A 17,714-nucleotide genomic window follows, 5' to 3' on the forward strand; every position below is an offset into this window, starting at 1 on the left:
ACTGTCAGTAACAGAGCATGAAACCACAGAGCAAAAGCAGGCAATATTTTCAAGCTTCTTGTCATCTCCTGGTAAAATCCACCACAATCTAAAAGTTGAAGAATTCCAGGTGTTTTGAGTGCAAGTTGGTACACAACATGGAAAACATGAATTATGATGTCCGTAACATGGTTACCAAAAGAAGGAAGTAGTGGGAAACAAACAGAATCCAACCATCCACATCACCTATTTCATGAGGTCTGGTGCTTAATTTATTACTACTTTTTTTTGAAAAACTCATGTTTTCAGTTACATTTTATAATGACTTTAAAGGCTTAGAGGACATGTGACAGGAACCTATCCAGAGGTGAATATGAAAGTGATGAACTTATAGGGCTAAGGAGAATGGAAGTAGTAGGTAGTTCTTTCAAGGTAGACAAACAGGAGCCTGGAAGAATACAGCAAGCCAGGCAGCATCTGGAGGGAGCAGTCAACATTTTGTCAGTCCTGAAGAAGGGTAACACCCGAAACATTGATTGTTCTTTCCTCCAGATGCTGCCTGCCTGCAGTGTTTTTCCAGCTTCCTGTCATTCTACCTTGGATTCCAGCATCTGTTAGAGACAAAAAACTACAAAGCTGTTTCAGGGGCCTGTACAAAGATGATGGGCTGAGTGGCACCTTTCTGTAGTGTGAAATGCACTACCCACAATGAGATGTAACATATTCCAGTGGTTAATAATGAGAAACTGAACTGGAAAAGCCATTGAAATACTGTGTCTACTACAGCAGACCTGAGCAGGGATTTCTTTGAGTAACTCACTTCCTGACTCCCTAAAACCTGTCCACCATCTGAGGAGATAAAAGTCATGCATGGTTAAGAATGCTCTAATAACAAGCTCAGATAATCAGTCCACTCGATTAAGACCTCATTTAACACTTTCATAGGGTCATAGAGCACAGATAAGGCCCATCAAGTCAGCGCAGATCTACACTTAATCCCATTTTCCAGAACTTGGCCTTGAATTTATGATATTTCAAGTGTTTATCCAGATACTATTTAAAGGGTGTGATGTTTCCTGTCTTGACTACCCTCCCAGGCAGATTCAATCCAGAATCTCATCACTCTCTAGGTGAAAATGCTTTTCTTCAAATCCCCTCTGAACCTCCTCCTTAACCTTAAAATTATGGTCCCTTGTTATTGGCCCTTCAACTAAGGGGAATGGGTGTTTCCTATCCATCCTGTCTGTGACCCTCATGACTTTATTCTTCTCAATCAGGTCATCCTTTGGTCTTCTCTGTTCTGAAGCAAGCAAGCCAAACATACCCAGCCTCTCGTCAGCACTAAAATGTTCCACTGATGTAACATCTTGGTGAATCTGCTCTGCATCTCAAGTACATTCACATCCTTCCTATAATGTGGTGATCAGAACTGCAGAGTACCCCAGCGGTGGCTTAAATCAACCTTCATGCTCTTACAATCTATGCCATGATTTGATAAAGGCAAGTGTCCCACATGCCTTCTTAACTATCCTATTAACATTCCTTGCTACTTTTGGGGATCTGTGGAAAAGCACCCCAAGATCACACTGTTCCTCCAAGCTTCCTGGTGTCCTGGCATTCATTTGCCCTTATCTTGCTACTTCTTCTGAAGTACATCACCTAACACTTTAAGGTTAAATTGCACTGGTCAAAGATATGCCAACCTGACCAATCCATGTATATCTTCCTGAAACCTAAGACCTTCTTCCTCACAACTAAGTCATATTCATTATTTTGACCATTAACACACAATGGCAGCTATGTGCGCCATCTAGAAGATGCACAGCAGCAACTCACCAAGGGTCTTCCAACAGCACCTTCCAAATCATGACCTAGAGGGACAAGGGCAGCAGATGCATGGGAACACCACCATCCTCAAGTTCCTTTCTGAGCCATACACCACCATGATTTGGAAATATAACTGCTGTTTTGTCACCAGCGCTGTGTGTACACCTACACCATGAGGACTACTGCTGTTCAAGAAAGCACCTGGCCACTACCTCAATGGCAACAAGGGACAGACAATAAATGCTAGCCCAGCTAGCAATACTCAGATCTCATGACAGAATTTTAAAAATATGATAAATTTGGTTTGGCTTTCCTGGGTTTGGAGGGAGAAGTTGCTGCTCCTAACAATCACCCGTGATCAGTCTGGAAATGTCTGCTCAGAGATGAAGTGTTGAGGACATTGTCAGACTTGAATCTAACAACTGCTTGGCTGACCAGCCTACCAAACACACCGAGTTTCACATATGAATAGGATGTAGTTGGAGGAAGATTCTTTTGAGTGACTAGACAAAATTTTTCCAACTAAACAGGCATTTCTTTCAAATGTGGAAAGAGATATTTACATTCTGAAGAAGAAAAAGGTTTGTAACAACATGAAGATTAAAATTGTTTGTTAGTTACATTGAAATTTTCACATATTTCTATTTCACCTCTTAGCATAATCATGAATGGATTACCAAGGTAAATCGGTAGGCAAAGTAATTACTGAACAAATAAAATTAACAATTCATCTTGCATACTTAGAAAAGCCTCTAATTGGAAAATTCATTTACCATGTGGTTCACAAAGTACCTTTCAGGAAAAATGCCACCCTCAGACTCAGGTTATATCACTTAGAGCAAATGAAATTCCTCTGTCAGAGTGAATAAGCAGTTTGAATCTGAGCACAAGCCACCATACTCCACAAAACAAACAGCACCTGCTGGTTCCCATCACTAAATGCTAATAATGTGTAAACTTGGAAGTACCTAATTCATTTAAATAAAACAGAAAAAAAATTGTTTCCAAAAGAGAGTCACATTTAAACTTAATGAAGTGAAGTCAGGCAGCAAGTTAAATCTTTTAAACTATAATTGAAATTAATTTCATACATTTAGAACATTATATACAGTATTTCACTAGCTTATATTTTTGTTTATTCCTCAATACTGGTAGACATTCTTGATATACCTGGGAAATCTAAAAAAAAAATCTACATTGGCAATGTAGCACACAGTGAGATGGAGTCACACATTTAAGGAATGCACTTTCAATTCCCAATTTCTAATGTCAGTCATTTCACTGCAAGGACATGCTGAATACAAACTGGTCAGCTGGCAATAGGAACAGGGAATTCTAAATGGAGTTTCATTATCGTACTACTAACTAGCTTGATCAAGATGTAGATGCAGGCTTAGGGTGATTTGCATTGCCCAGCTGGACAATGAAGGGCCTTCCATTGTAATTAAAAATAATAGGAACATAGTTGGATTTAACATGCCAATCAAAATCATGCTTATTCTCTTGTTGAGATGAAAAAGGGAGAACAAAACCTTAATCTGTTTACTGCATCATGTGCCTTAAACATTCTGTCACACTTCACAATGAACACAGTTAATGCTGACCTGTAGCTAAACATGACAGTCAGTCTGCACAAACAACAGATGAATGTTTTGCATTGTTGATCAGGAGAGAAATGCTAGCTCCAGAATTGTCACACTCGAATTCAACTAATGAAGCTTGGTGGCCTTAATATCTTATTTTTTAAAAAGCATAACTCGTGCTTACTACTGCATGTCACGCCAACCCACATTTCAGAGAAAAATAAACTTGAGCATATATGGCATCGTAAAGGTTATAAAATGTCCCAAAAAGCAAAACAAAAGCTATCAGGCAGAGTGGCCAATAGGCTGGTCAAAAATGTCACCTTAGAGGGGGAGGGGAAGGTAGCGTAGAGGCAGAGAGACTTAAGCCCTAGACACCTGAAGCCTTGACCACCAAGAGTGGAGTGAAGGACGTGGAGATTCAGGAAAAGCTAGAGATTTGGAGAAATGCTTAAATCTTGAAGGGTTGCAAGGCAAGTCAGGTTATACAGATAAGGAGGGAAGAGGATATGAATTGAACATGGAATAAAAGTAATCAAAAAGGATATGATTTATGTAGGTTAGCACTGTAGAATGAGATAAATTAAGATTAGAGTTGAATTTAAAATTCAGAGTCAGGCTTATTAGAAATTAAGCAGAACAGCTTGTGAAAAAAAACTTTGAATCAACTATCCTATTGAGAGAAACTTACTTCTATCTAGAACTATCTTGCTTTGTACTAGCCATCACTCAAGCCAGCGGGGAGTTTTATCTATTCCCCATTCAATTTTCCAACAGTTCCTTGATATCATCCAGGGTCAAGAGCATCTTACTCTCACCGCATCGCTCATGTTTAATTTTTTTGTTCATTTTTGGACCACGTAACGAGGTCTGGAGTTTAACAATTCTGGCAAAACCCAATTGAGCATCAATAAGCAAGTGTTGCATTCATCAAACCCGATTAGCAAATGAAATTTCAAGGAAATTAGCAGAGATCAAGTAGATAAGTAGCTTTTGTTTCAACCCACCAAGTTTAAGGGGTCTTGCAGCACATAATGCCAACTCTCCCATCTCTGGGTCACAAGGTCCACGTTCAAGTCCCACTCGCCAAGGAATTGTCACAGTATATTTAAACAGGTTGATTAAAATATTTAAAAGTCTAAAATATTTATCTAAATTCACTGAAATATTAAAAAGATTATTTAAAATATATGAAATGATTAACCTGTGTCCAGACATCAATAATTGAATCTGCAATGAAATCATTTGTAGATTGAAGGGACAAGCAGCAATTCAGTATGGTTTACAAAACATTATCAACATGAGCAACTAAGTTAAAATGTCTCTCAATATCACGAGGTGACACTACTAATTCAGAACTAGTTTTGAGATAGAATCAAAAATTCTCTTTTCCCTACCATTTCTCCACTTCAAAAACTTTGAAATCTAAATCCCAGGAAAACACATTCATGCTTAGTCAGCTGATCAACAACAAACAATGGGGTTCAAACTTTGGGCTTTATCAGATATTAACCACATTTATACATTATCTTTAGTGTTACACTTCACTGGGGCTATGCACTGGAAATCAAGCTCCTCTGTTCCTGGAGTCATCATGGAAGATAAAGATTTTAAATTAGAATTCCCCAATTTTCTACTGGACCCAAGTTCACAAAACACAGACCACATTTCTGTACTTAATTATTATTTATTACAAATCATCATCTCCAACGATAAACAATTATATACAACAAATAGCTCTACTAGTCAAAACTCATTTCCAAAACTTCCGTACTAGAAATATATACAGAGACAAAATAAAAATTATGGACAGAGGGAAAGACTGGGAAGGTAATTCAGTAGTTCCCATCCACAGGGAATGCTGATCAGAACATTGTTTATTATTCTTTCATTGCCAGACCCTGCCACTTCTTCCAAGAATTTTAGGATGAATTCTTTACACTTATGAAAGGTATAAAAGACTTATCAATAACAAGTCACAGCAATTGACATGGGGAAATAAACTGGCTGTCTTCAGTTGGAAATGTTTCTGACTGCAGAGTAGAACATAAAACTCTTTCCAGAGGTCCAATGGCTTCACCCTCAAACATTCACACTCCCAACCTATCCTGCTACGTGGGAGCCAATCACCATTTTGTTATAATAGGCAAGAGATCTTTGTCGATAACTGGCCACTAGTCCACAAACCAATTAGCTACTTACTAGCCAAATCTCCATTCACATACAACTCCCTTGGCTCCAGCTCATCTGCAACTAGACATTCCTCATTTTATACAGCAGCTGTGTAAACTCTTCCTAAAATTAGTACCAGGTAACTTGCTGTTTTTATTCCAGTTCAGTCTACAATCAAATACATGGAAAAATGAAAAGGTATGGTCTTTACTTTAGCTTAGCCAAGCACTCCAAAAAGAAACATGGTGTGAAATTACTTTTAAAAGACAAAATATTGAACAACCATGTTTGCAAATAAAAAGCATAAAACTCTCTACCCACACTATTTCTTGCCAAATCATTTTGTCCAATTCATTTTTATTATTGTTTAACATTAACTAAACACAAATTTATGCACATTGCTCTAATACAAATGTAACTTCAAAAATCTTGAGTGTGACGGATCAGTTCATACAAAAATTAAACAGTAGTGATAAATGAGGGGTGAAAAATCACAACATTGCAACAAGCTTATTGGGCTGCAGCATTTTAGTTGCTGTTAACAGCAGATTGCACCAATTTTCACACAACACACTTTTAAAACAAGATATTTAACTCTTGCATGTTCCATGTTTTGACATTTATTTTATAATAAAAAGCATCCTCATTAGAAGTGTTACATTCTTATTTATTTTGTGACTTACCTTTCTTGACCCTTTTGACCTGTCTTCTAGCCAGTCTGCTACCTGATCCTCAATATCCTCGATAGTTGAAGCTTCTTCATGTAATGCTACATAGGCAACACTTCCAGTGGTAGGGGCTGTGTACACTGGAAACTCAGATTTTAGCTTCTTTACTTTTGGCCTTTTTTCTTCTGCAAGGCACAAAAATTACTTTTCAGCTTAAACTGTTGAAAAATCAATAAAAAAGCTTTTCGCATTTTCTGAAAATTGACATTCTATTAACACTTGCAATATATACCTAAATGGCAGTGAAACAATACTGTTAAGTAATTAGGTTACCTTCAGTGATTCATAAATGTAAATTAGGAATAAAAGACAACATCAATTATTTTAAATGCTATAATGATATCGAGCAAGCTGTGCACCACTGTAAAGGAATAAGGTTTTTCTTGTTTTAAATTTGGCAACAACAAAGAAATGGAAAACTGCCAAAAAAATCTCAGAAAGGTGCAGACATAACATCATAGCTCACTATATTTGTGCAAAGATGCACCCAATGGGGTAATATTTAGCTTCTGCAGATTATCTATTCACACCTCTCGTCTTCTGCTGCAACACATTGCTTTAATGAGACCCCATGTTGCATTCTCTCAATTTGCAAATTGCATCGAATTTCCCACTACCATACTACTTCTGTTCCCAGAGGACACTGCACAATCTCCGCTGAAAAGCAGATAGACGTGCAGGCAGATTAGCAATTAGGTCATGAAAAACAGCCAGAATAAAACAGCTCCATGCCAATCTGCATGATTTGCATTTACCCTCTCAAAAAGATGTTAATGTTATCATTAACTGTGCTTCCAAACTACGATTTCCCATGTTAAGAACACAAGCAACAGCTGGAAGATACACAGCAAACATCCCTTTGTTCGGTTTTGCACATCATGATTACACCGAAATTTGTTTTTCTACAGCAGTATGGCTGTTTGGGACTATCATATTCTCTTATTCTTAAGACACAAGCACTTAGCTTACTGTGGGGGTTTTGGTAACCCAAACAGTTCCTGAAATAATTCTTCTCAGATGGAATACATTCAGATTGCTGATCCCATTATTTCCAATTGTGTACATTAACTGCTATTAATTCAGCACAGGAACTGATGTACTCTGAAGTTATTTCAAAAATAAAACACTGTGTACAGTTATTTCTTATAAGTCGTTGCTGACTGTTTTTCTTATTACAGTACCATTCACAAAATGACACTGCTTGAAATAAATTGACTTTTAACATCTGGGTTAAACCAGAAAATAGAAATACCTAGGTACGATTTTACAAACTCAGACAAACATTTTAACATGTGACATATGAGCAAGGAACCAATGGGGCCCAAGCGTGGCGCGCCATTTGGTAAGACCACAGCTGATTTGATTGTGGCCTCATTTCCATTTCCCTGCCTATCCCCCACATGCCTAAAATTCTTGACTAATGCAAGAGTCAATCTACCTTTGCTTTAAAAATGTTCAAGGAACCTGCCTGCACCACTCTATGGGGAAGAGAATTACACAGTCTGCCAACCCAGAGTGAAAAAATCTCTTCAGATTGGTCTTAAATAAGAAACTAATTATTTTCAAACTGTATCTTTTAATTCTAGTCTTTCCCACAATGGGAAACAACCTTTCAGCATCCAACCTGTTAAATCCCTTCGATATATTATGTTTCAACAAAATCGCTGCTCATTTGGGGAGGCACAGTGGCTCAGTGATTAGTAGTGCTGCCTCACAGTGCCAGGGACCCGGGTTCGATTCCACCTTCAAGTGACTGTCTATGTGACGTCTGCACATTCTCCCTGTGTCTGTGTAGGTTTCCTCCGGGTTCTCCAGTTTCCTCCCACAGTCCAAAGATGTGCAGGGTAGGTGGATCCACCATGCTAAATTGCCCACAGTGTCCAGGGATGTTCAGGTTAGACATGGGAAATGCAGGGGTAGGGGAATGGGTCTGGGTGGGATGTTCTTCAGAGGGGCAGTGTGGACTTGTTGGCTGATTGTGTCCCTACAGTGTGGAAACAGGCCAATGATTTTTCTAAAGTCCAAAGAATATAGGCCCAAATTGTTCAACCTTTCTTCAGAAGTTAGAACCTGCATCCCAGCAATCGGTTGAATGAAACTTCTCTGAACAACTTCAAATGCAGTTACATCTTTGTCTTAAATAAGGCGACAAAATTATACACAGTACTTCAGACCTGCTCTCATAAATGCCTTTTACAACTGCCTTCCTAATCACGTTATGAACCTGCATAATAACTTTATGATTCATGCACCTGATCACCAAGTTCCTCTGTACTGCAGCATTTTGCTATCATTCTACATTTAAATAATATGCTTTATTTCTTCTTTCACCTTTGGTCTAAAGGTGGATACATTCACATTTTTCCACATTACATTCCATCTGCCAAAATTTCACCAATTCATTTAATCTATTTATATCTCTCTGTAGATCCAAATGTCTTCTTTACAACCTACTCTGTAGTAACTACGCATTCCGTTATGGTCACTGGTCGACAGTATTCAGATCCCTACACGCTCAAATCTTTCAGCGGACAGTTTTCAAAACATTCATGAGAAGACATGACTCGAAAAAAAATAACACCAGTCCCTTCAAAGAAAAATGGAGATTGTGGAGTTTCTCACAAATTTCATTTCTTAAGTTGTTTCAACATAAACATTGTAAATATGAAAAATGGGTGTTTGAAAATTGTCAGCTCTGTTTGTTTTATTCATGCATACCATGGAAATTTAGAGGCAATTCTATACAAGTCTAAAGCAGAGCTTGCTATAATATATATTTTATATTGCAAGATTGTGTCCCTCAGACACTGTAATGAGCTGAGTGAATTATTTTGCTGGTGATTCTTGATGGCAATGATTAATAGATGATTGTCATCGCTTGGCCTATAGATTATCATAAAATACAGTAATGTTAGGAAGAAAAGTGCAGTATTTTATGATAGCTGTTCAGTATATATTAACTAGGCTCACTTCACTGACAAAAGCACACAATATTTACACAACACAGATGTTTCTTACTCTGCACAGCTTCAAACTGGGCTTGGGTTTCTGCTTCTTTTTCTTTCACTTTCATTTCTTTCCATTCCAGATAAGAATCCTTAACATTCTGTAACAAAGCATATACACATATTGGAGCCATCAAATCAACAACACTGAATCAGTGCAAAATTTTTCAGCAGTCGTCATTATTTTAAATAATAAATATTGCTGATTTTACTAACAAAAGAAAACACAAGATGAGAGATATAAATTGAGAATCAAGTGAAAGTATTCTTCTATGTAAAACAGTGGAATTGGCATGATCCAATGTGACTACCATATTTCAAAATTAGTTGTTGATTTTCAACTCATCTGAACCTGCAAGCATTGCACACTAAGCAACTTATTACTTAGGCAGATAAATTGGTGAGCAATTCTCCATATGCTGATTGATCAACAGCAGTCTTAATACAATAATTAGCAAGAGGTGGATTTTCATAATTTGCTTATAGAATGTAAATTTGATTTGATAAAGTGATGCGGAACACCCAGCCAAAAACAACATTAAAGGGTCAAAAATAAATGAGGTTACTAAAATTTCTCTAGTGATAGAAGAACCAACTTACGTAAAGAACATAATTTTCTTGACTGCATACAAGATGAATATATGCATTGTTCAGGGATCGAAAGACAGGGACCAGGGTATTTCAGATACAAGTCATTGTAGTTGGTGCTGTTCCACCTATGTCCATTGAGAATCAAGCCTTATATTTGACTAAAACATATTTTAAAAGTATTCAACATTTAGCTGAGCCAACTCATTTAGCAGAATCAACTCTGCACACACGTGGAACCTTATGTAGCTCATCTCAAGCAGAAACAGCAGCTATTCAGCCGAGAGGTTGGTTATTAAGCAAGCTACAAAATCCACAGATTTTGTACAGGACAAGTTCCTACCAACACCATCAGTTGATATTAGGCCAGCTGATCTTTCTGGTTGAGACACACCAACAACAGAACAAGAAAAGAAGATTCTGCTGATAGATTTTCAACGTTAAAACTAAATTGAAAAACAGAACCTTCAAGGTAGTAATCTCTGGATTACTATCCAAGCCGTTGACAAACCAGCATAGGGTAAATAAAGCCCAGCAGTTAAATAAGTGTCTCAAAGACAGATATATGTGGAATGGGCTTCAGTACACTGACAATTGGGTAGAAGGAAACTATTTGCATGGGATGGGCTTCATTTGAACTGTTCTGGGACCAGTGTCCTAACAAAGTGAATAACTGAGTCTAGTGAGGGCTTTAAATTAATGAGAGAGGCATAGAGAGTTTGCATTAGGGGAATTGTAAGATTACACACCAAATGGCTATGCCCTCACAACACAGCAGCTATTTCCATTATGATATCAAGAGTAGTACAGGAAGGAACAGAGTGTACAAATATAGAAGAACAGCAGTAAACAGGATCAAGGGGGGAAAAAAGTAAAAAGACAAAGTGATTGGCTTTCTAATAAAAACAGCATAGTATTCGGTATGAAATAAATGAATGAAGGACAAGAATTGTTGGGTAGCATTGCTGGTACTGTATGGAAGAAATACAATAGAAAAAGAGATTGCTTAAGATTGCAAAGTTCAGAATCCATATAGTTGGAGGCAAGAAACAAAAAAGGGAAAGACCACACTGGTACAGTAGTCTATAGATTTCATAGAACATAGAAAAGTACAGCACAGTACAGGCCCTTTGGCCCACGATGTTGTGCCGTGGAATAATCCTAATTCAAAATTAAAATAACCTAAGCTACATTCCCCTCAATTCACTGCTGGCCATGTGCATGTCCAGCAGTCGCTTAAATGTCACTAATGACTCCGCTTCCACGACTACCATTGGCAAACTATTCCATGCGCTCACAACTCTCTGGGTGAAGGACCTCCCTCTGACGTCTCCTCCACACCTTCCTCCTAACACCTTAAAGCTATGAACCCTCATGGCAGTCAATCTGCCCTGGGGAAAAGTCTCTGGCTGTTGACTCTATCCATGCCTCTCATTACCTTGTACACCTCGATCAGGTCACCTCTCTTCCTCCTCTCCAGAGAGAAAAGTCCGAGCTCAGTCAACCTCTCCTCGTAAGACAAGCCCTCCAGTCTAGGCAGCATCCTGGTAAACCTCCTTTGCACCCTCTCCAAAGCCTCCACATCTTTCCTATAATAGGGCAACCAGAACTGGACACAATGTTCCAAGTGTCATCTCACCAGGGTTTTGTACAGCTGCAGCATAACCTCGCAGCTCTTAAACTCGATCCCCCTGTTAATGAAAGCCAAAACACCATATGCTTTCTTAACAACCTTATCCACTTGGATGGCAACTTTGAAGGAGCTATGCACTTGAACACCAAGATCCCACTGTTCCTCCACACTGCCGAGAAACCTGCCTTTAATCCTATATTCAGCATTTAAGTTCGACCTTCCAAAATGCATCACCTCGCATTTATCCAGGTTGAACTCCATCTGCCATTTCTCAGCCCAGCTCTGCATACTGTCAATGTCTCGCTGAAGCCAGCAATAGCCCTCGATACTATCAACGGCACCTCCAACCTTTGTGTCATCAGCAAACATACTAACCCACCCCTGAACCTCCTCATCCAAGTCATTTATAAAAACTACAAAGAGCAGAGGCCCAAGAACAGAGACCTGCGGGACACCACTCAGCACTGACTTCCAGGCAGAATACTTACCACCTGCAACCACTCTCTGCCTCCTGTCAGCCAACCAATTCTGAATCTATCTTCCTTTTCTATTGTAAACATTGAGGCAAATTGATTATTCAGCATGTCTGCCAGATCCCCACACTCAAGAGACAATGACATTGCTGACTGATTAGCATTTATTGCCCATTCCTCGTTGTCCGTGAGGAAGTGGATTTCCTAACAGTTGCTATAAAATGGGGCAGAAAATAAATCAGAAGATAATGAGAGGTAATTAAAAAAAAAGCACAACATTTTCAATGGGTGACTTTAAGCTTCATGTAGATTGGGACTATCAGATTGGCAAAGGTAGTCAGAAAGAATAATTCAGAGTGTATTCAGTATAGTTCTTGAAAAAATTAGTTGTGGATCTAACTAGGAGTCAGACTATTTTGGATCTGTTGAAATGAGTCAGGTTTAATAAATTATGTCAGAGTAAACGATTGCCGAGGAAACAGTGACCATAATATGGCAGAATTTAGCATTCAGTTTGAGAGGAACATTGGACAGAAACATTGGACAGAAACAAATGTGCTCAACTTAAATAGGGGCAATGACAAATGGCAGAGCTAGCTGGGAAAGGAGGTGAACAGCAAGAATGATTGACGAACAATGGTAAATATTTAAGAAAATAGTTCATGGCTCAGAGCAAAGATAGATCCCGGCAAAGAGAACGAAGTCTCAGAGGGGGATAATTTAACCATGGTTAAACTGGCAAGTTAAGGATAATATCAAATTGAAAGAAAAAGAACTATGTGGAATAGATTAGTGTAAAGACAGAGGATTGGGAATGTTTTAAAGAGCCAAAAGACAAAACAATAATGAAAAAAGAGGGAGACAATAAACTTGAGGGTTTAAAGACTTGCAAGTAACATCGAGTTGACAGCAAATCTTTAAATACGTAAGAAAGAGAAGCCAAAGTGAACATAGGCCTCTTAGACAATGAGACCAGGGCAATAATGGGGAAAACAAGAAATGTCAGAGGAGTTGAGTAAGTGCTAGAATCTCCATAGGAGAAGATACTAATTACATTTCAAAAACGTACAAAAGGTTGAACAGTTTGGGATTCTACTCTCTATAGCTTAGAAGAATGAAAGGTTATCTAAAATGAAACATATAGCATTCTTAAGGAGCTTGACAAGATAAATTCTGAGAGCATTTCCCCTCATGGGATAGCCTAAGACCAGAGGGCATAGTCATAGACTAAAAAAGGGTGCTAGTTTCAGATTGAGATGCGGAAGAACTTCCTGTCTTTAGAACTTGTTGCCACAGATAGCTGTGGAGACAGAGTGCTTGTGTATATTTAAGGCTGAGATGGATTCTTGATCAGTAGAGGAAATCAAGAGTTACTAGGAAAAGGCAGGAAAATAGATGTGAGGCGTGTCAGTCAAGCCATGATCCTACTGAGTGGCAGTGTAGGCATGACATTTCAAATAACCTACTTCTGCCTTATTTCATATGGTCTAAAATTACTAAATCACGAAGTGGCAAAAGGAGATGAAACAAATACAATGACCATCATGAGAAAAAAAGTGCTAAGAAAAATAATAAAGATCAACAAGTCCCCTGGACCTGACTGGACGCATCTTAGGATATTAAAACAAGTATCTAATAAAAATCAGTGGATGATGCTGCCAAGGATGCCTAGGTACTCAAAGTTCCAGAGAATTGGAAAATTGCCAAAGTCACACCTTTATTTATAAAGGGAAGAGGACATAATGCAGGTAACAAGAGTCCAGGTAGTTTAATGCGTGTTACTAGAGAATGTTGCAGGGTCTATTAAAAATGATGTAAAACAAGAGTATTTAGAAATACGTAATCTGATGACGCAGAGATAGCATGGCTTCATGTAGAGGAAATCATACCTGACGAATCTACTAGAATTCTTTGACCAGGTAATGGGCATTCATACATAAAGGGGAAGTGGCCGGTGCAATAAAATGCTTGGGTCTTAAATAGCCTAGCAAGCCACTTTGTTTCAGTGCAATAAATGCTGGTTTTGCCAACTACACCCATATCCCACTAAAGAACAAAGATAAAAAAGTAAATAAGTAATGACAGTTCACAGCCAGAAAGTAATTTAGAACTGCTTTAAAAAAAATAGGCTTACATAACTAAACTTCCAAAGGAACATTTGGTTAAGAGTGGGTAGTGTTGTCTTAATTTATATCTGACAGCAGATGTGTTCCTTACTCCAAAATGAAATTATAAACAGCTATTATAAAAACCAAACTGTCCATGAACAAGAAGAATGAGAGATATCCAGACTGCAGAACATGAAAAAAAATTCAACCTAACAGTGGGGATTGTGATGCACGGCTACACCGTATCTGGACTCCTCAAGACAGACACCACACAAATTTTACATTGACCTTCTTCTCCAAATAATTTCTGAACAAAGTAAAATATGTGCCATGACTAGATGGATAGACTAGATACAGGCCCTTCACTCCATCCAGTCCAGGCCAACCGTAATCCCAAACTATACTAATTTCACCTGCCTGTGCTTGGCCCATATCCCTCCAAACACTTCTTATTCATGTACTTATCCAAAATATCTTTTTAACACTGTAACTTTACCAACATCAACCATGTCCTCTGGAAGTTCATTCCACACACCAAGCGCTCTTTAAAACTAAACTGCCCTATTTTAGATACTCTCACCTTAAAAGTATGTTCTCTAGTCTTGATTTCCCCCACCATAGGGAAAAGACACCTGCTATTCACCTTATCTGTACCCCTCATGATTTTATAAACCTCAGCAAGGTCACACTTTACCCTCTTACGCTCCAGTGAAAGGAGTCCCAGCTTATCTAGTCTCTCTTTATAATCAAATCTTCCATACCCAGCAACATCCTAGTAAATCTCTTCTGAACCCTCTCCAGCTTAATAGTATCCTTCTGTAACTCTGCCCTCTTCAATCTTCTGGTTACATACTCAAAAAACTCAAATCAAGTTTGTGTGACACAATTTTCCTCGCACAAAACCATGCTGCCCATCCCTAATCATTCCTTGCCTCTTCAAATGGCTATAAATCCTATCTTTCAGAAACACTGCAAACAACTGACCCACCAAAGTCAGACTCAGATCTATAGTTCCCAGGCTTCTCCTTACATCTCTTCTTAAACAAAGGCACAACATTAGCCATTCTCTAGTCATTTGGTACTGCACCCGTAGATATACAAAAGCTACAAATATTTCTACATGGGGTCCTATAATTTCCTCTCTAACTTTCCACATCATTCTGGGATACACTAGAACAGGTCCCAGAGATTTAGCCACCTTTAATGTTTCCAAAGACTCCCTCTTCTGTAATGTGAACTATTTGGAAATAAATATATTTGTTTTGAAGAGTTCTCTAGCCTCCATTTCTTTCACCACAGTAAAAACTGACGCAAAGTACTCATTTACTAATTCACCCATCGAGGTTCAACACAAAGCTGACCTCTTTGATCTTTAAGGAGCCCTACTCTCTCTCTCTCTCTCTCTCTCTCGTTGCTCTCTTATTCTTAAATGTACTCATAAAATCTCTCTGGATTATCCTTGGTCTTGGCAAACAAGACTATCTCATATCCTCTCTTTGCCTTCCTGATCTCCATCTTAAGAATACCTCTACACTCCTTATACTGCTCAAGAGATTCACTGGAATCCAGCTGTCTATATTGATGATTTTTTTTTAAAATCTTTGACTAGAACCTCAATATCTTTATTCATCCACTATTCTCCAATCCACCGACCCTACTTTTTCATTGTAACAGGAATATAAATGACTCTGCAGTTTTGTCATCACACTTGTGAAAGCCTCCCACTTGTCAGTCATCCCTTTACTTGTGACCAGTCCACCCCAAATCAATTTTTGAAAGATCTTGCCTCATACAATTAAAATTTGCCCTACTCCAAATAAAAGCTTTATTTTTTTTTAAAATGGAGGCTTAACCTTTTCCAATAACTATTTTAAAACAAACAGAATTATCTCAACTATCACTTCAGTCATCCGTCTTATTACCCAAGAGAAGGCAAAGTTTTGTTCCTTCGCTAGAAGGAATGTTTACATATTGACAAAGAAAATTTTCTTGAACACATTTGACAAATTGCTCACCACCTAACCTTTAACACAATGGTAGTCCACGTCAATTTTTGGTAAATTAAAAGTCACCTATTCCAACATTATTATTCTGACATACATCTGTAATCTCTCTACATATTTGTTCCTCAATTTCTCTGACTATATGAGGGTCATTATTCTGGCATAGTTAAGGAAATGTGTTCAATCAACTACTAAAAGGTCACTATGGCATTGGTAGAATGAAGAGATAACCAAACCTCTTTTTGTGCTGGCAGGGCTGCACTCCAAATTTGAGAGAAACTACTTTAGTCACCAAATTACCACCATAGGAATAGTCAGAAAAGGTCATGACAAAGAATCCAAATTGACAATATCACCTTTTGAAAGGTGCAAGTTTTTCCTAGTGGTTGACCCACATACTAAATGGCCTGAAGTTACCAAGGTGAAGATGACACCTTCAAAGAAAGTCACTGAAGGGTTGAAAGAACCCCTTGTAAAGTTTGCTTATTCCGAACAATTTTTCCGTGATATCAGTCCACAATTTATACATCAAAAGTTTACAGATTATCTGAAGTAGAATGGAATTCAAAGTGGTATCAGCTCCATACCACTCAGCCACAAATAGCTTGGTAGGAAGATTCGTTCAGACAATTAAATACTGTTTAAAGGTAACTCAAGAATGAGGATTACTATCCAAGGTCTGAGCCAATTTTTGTTAACATAAACAACCTGTTTGATGACTCAGTCCTCCAGCATTGCTCACAGTACAACATCAGTTGTTCACGGCATTTGACTTGCTGAAACTACCCTTCACAAAGACATTGTTGACAGCAAACAACAGAATCACGTTGTCAAAATGAGAGAACAAGGCCAAATGCCACATTTTATAAAAAGAACGAGAAATGTTGGCAAAGAATTACACCACTGGTGAGAAGTAGGTACCAGCCGTCCTTGTGGCAGATGTACAGGCAATGTCCCTACAATGTACAGGCAAGAGACAAATGTAATACTGAGAAAATATGCAGATCAACTCTTGGCAACCAGATGAAATGTGCTCAGGACAAGGCTAATTTAAGATCCACAAATAACTATGCCAAATAGAGATACCCAAATATGCTAGGGAACAGAACAGTAACTGAAACCTGAGGAGGCAGTACCTTTTTGGAGAATACAATGACACTGTGCAAATCTCCAGATATTCAGTCACCTCAGGAAAAGACAAGTAATGTTCCGAGATAGTAGGAACTGCAGATGCTGGAGAATCCGAGATAACAAAGTGTGGGGCTGGATGAACACAGCAGGCCAAGCAGCATCTCAGGAGCACAAAAGCTGACATTTTGGATTAAGTAATGTTCCGAATATGTCTAAACCACCAGAGGTTAAAGCCAATGAGAAAAATAAACAGATGCCTGAGGTGCACTGAATTGACATCTTTTGGTATGTTTTATCAACTAACTATTTCATACATGTCTGTAAAGATTGAAAATGTTTTTATTGCAGGAGCCTCTGATAACATAGTAGACTATCACTTTTAAGAGTCCAATCACATGATGTAAGGCTGACGCTATCAGCAATGTTAGATAGGAAATAACAACTTAGTCCAACCATGCCAGCTGTAGAGTAAACACGCCCATAA

General features: G+C 38.3%; 1 protein-coding gene across 1 annotated transcript in view; it reads right to left on the reverse strand.

Annotated features, from left to right (window-relative positions):
- The window catches only part of dnajc1 (DnaJ (Hsp40) homolog, subfamily C, member 1), a 180,429-nt gene that overhangs the window by 80,633 nt on the left and 82,082 nt on the right, over window positions 1–17,714 (reverse strand). The window contains exons 7-8 of the mRNA XM_048556105.2: window positions 9,308–9,395; window positions 6,245–6,414 (exon numbers count right to left, since the gene is read on the reverse strand). Of these exons, the coding sequence (XP_048412062.1) occupies window positions 6,245–6,414; window positions 9,308–9,395 (258 nt within the window). The remainder of the gene's footprint in view (window positions 1–6,244; window positions 6,415–9,307; window positions 9,396–17,714) is intronic.

This window comes from Stegostoma tigrinum, chromosome 2, assembly GCF_030684315.1.
Source record: "Stegostoma tigrinum isolate sSteTig4 chromosome 2, sSteTig4.hap1, whole genome shotgun sequence".
Taxonomy (NCBI): Eukaryota; Metazoa; Chordata; class Chondrichthyes; order Orectolobiformes; family Stegostomatidae; genus Stegostoma; species Stegostoma tigrinum.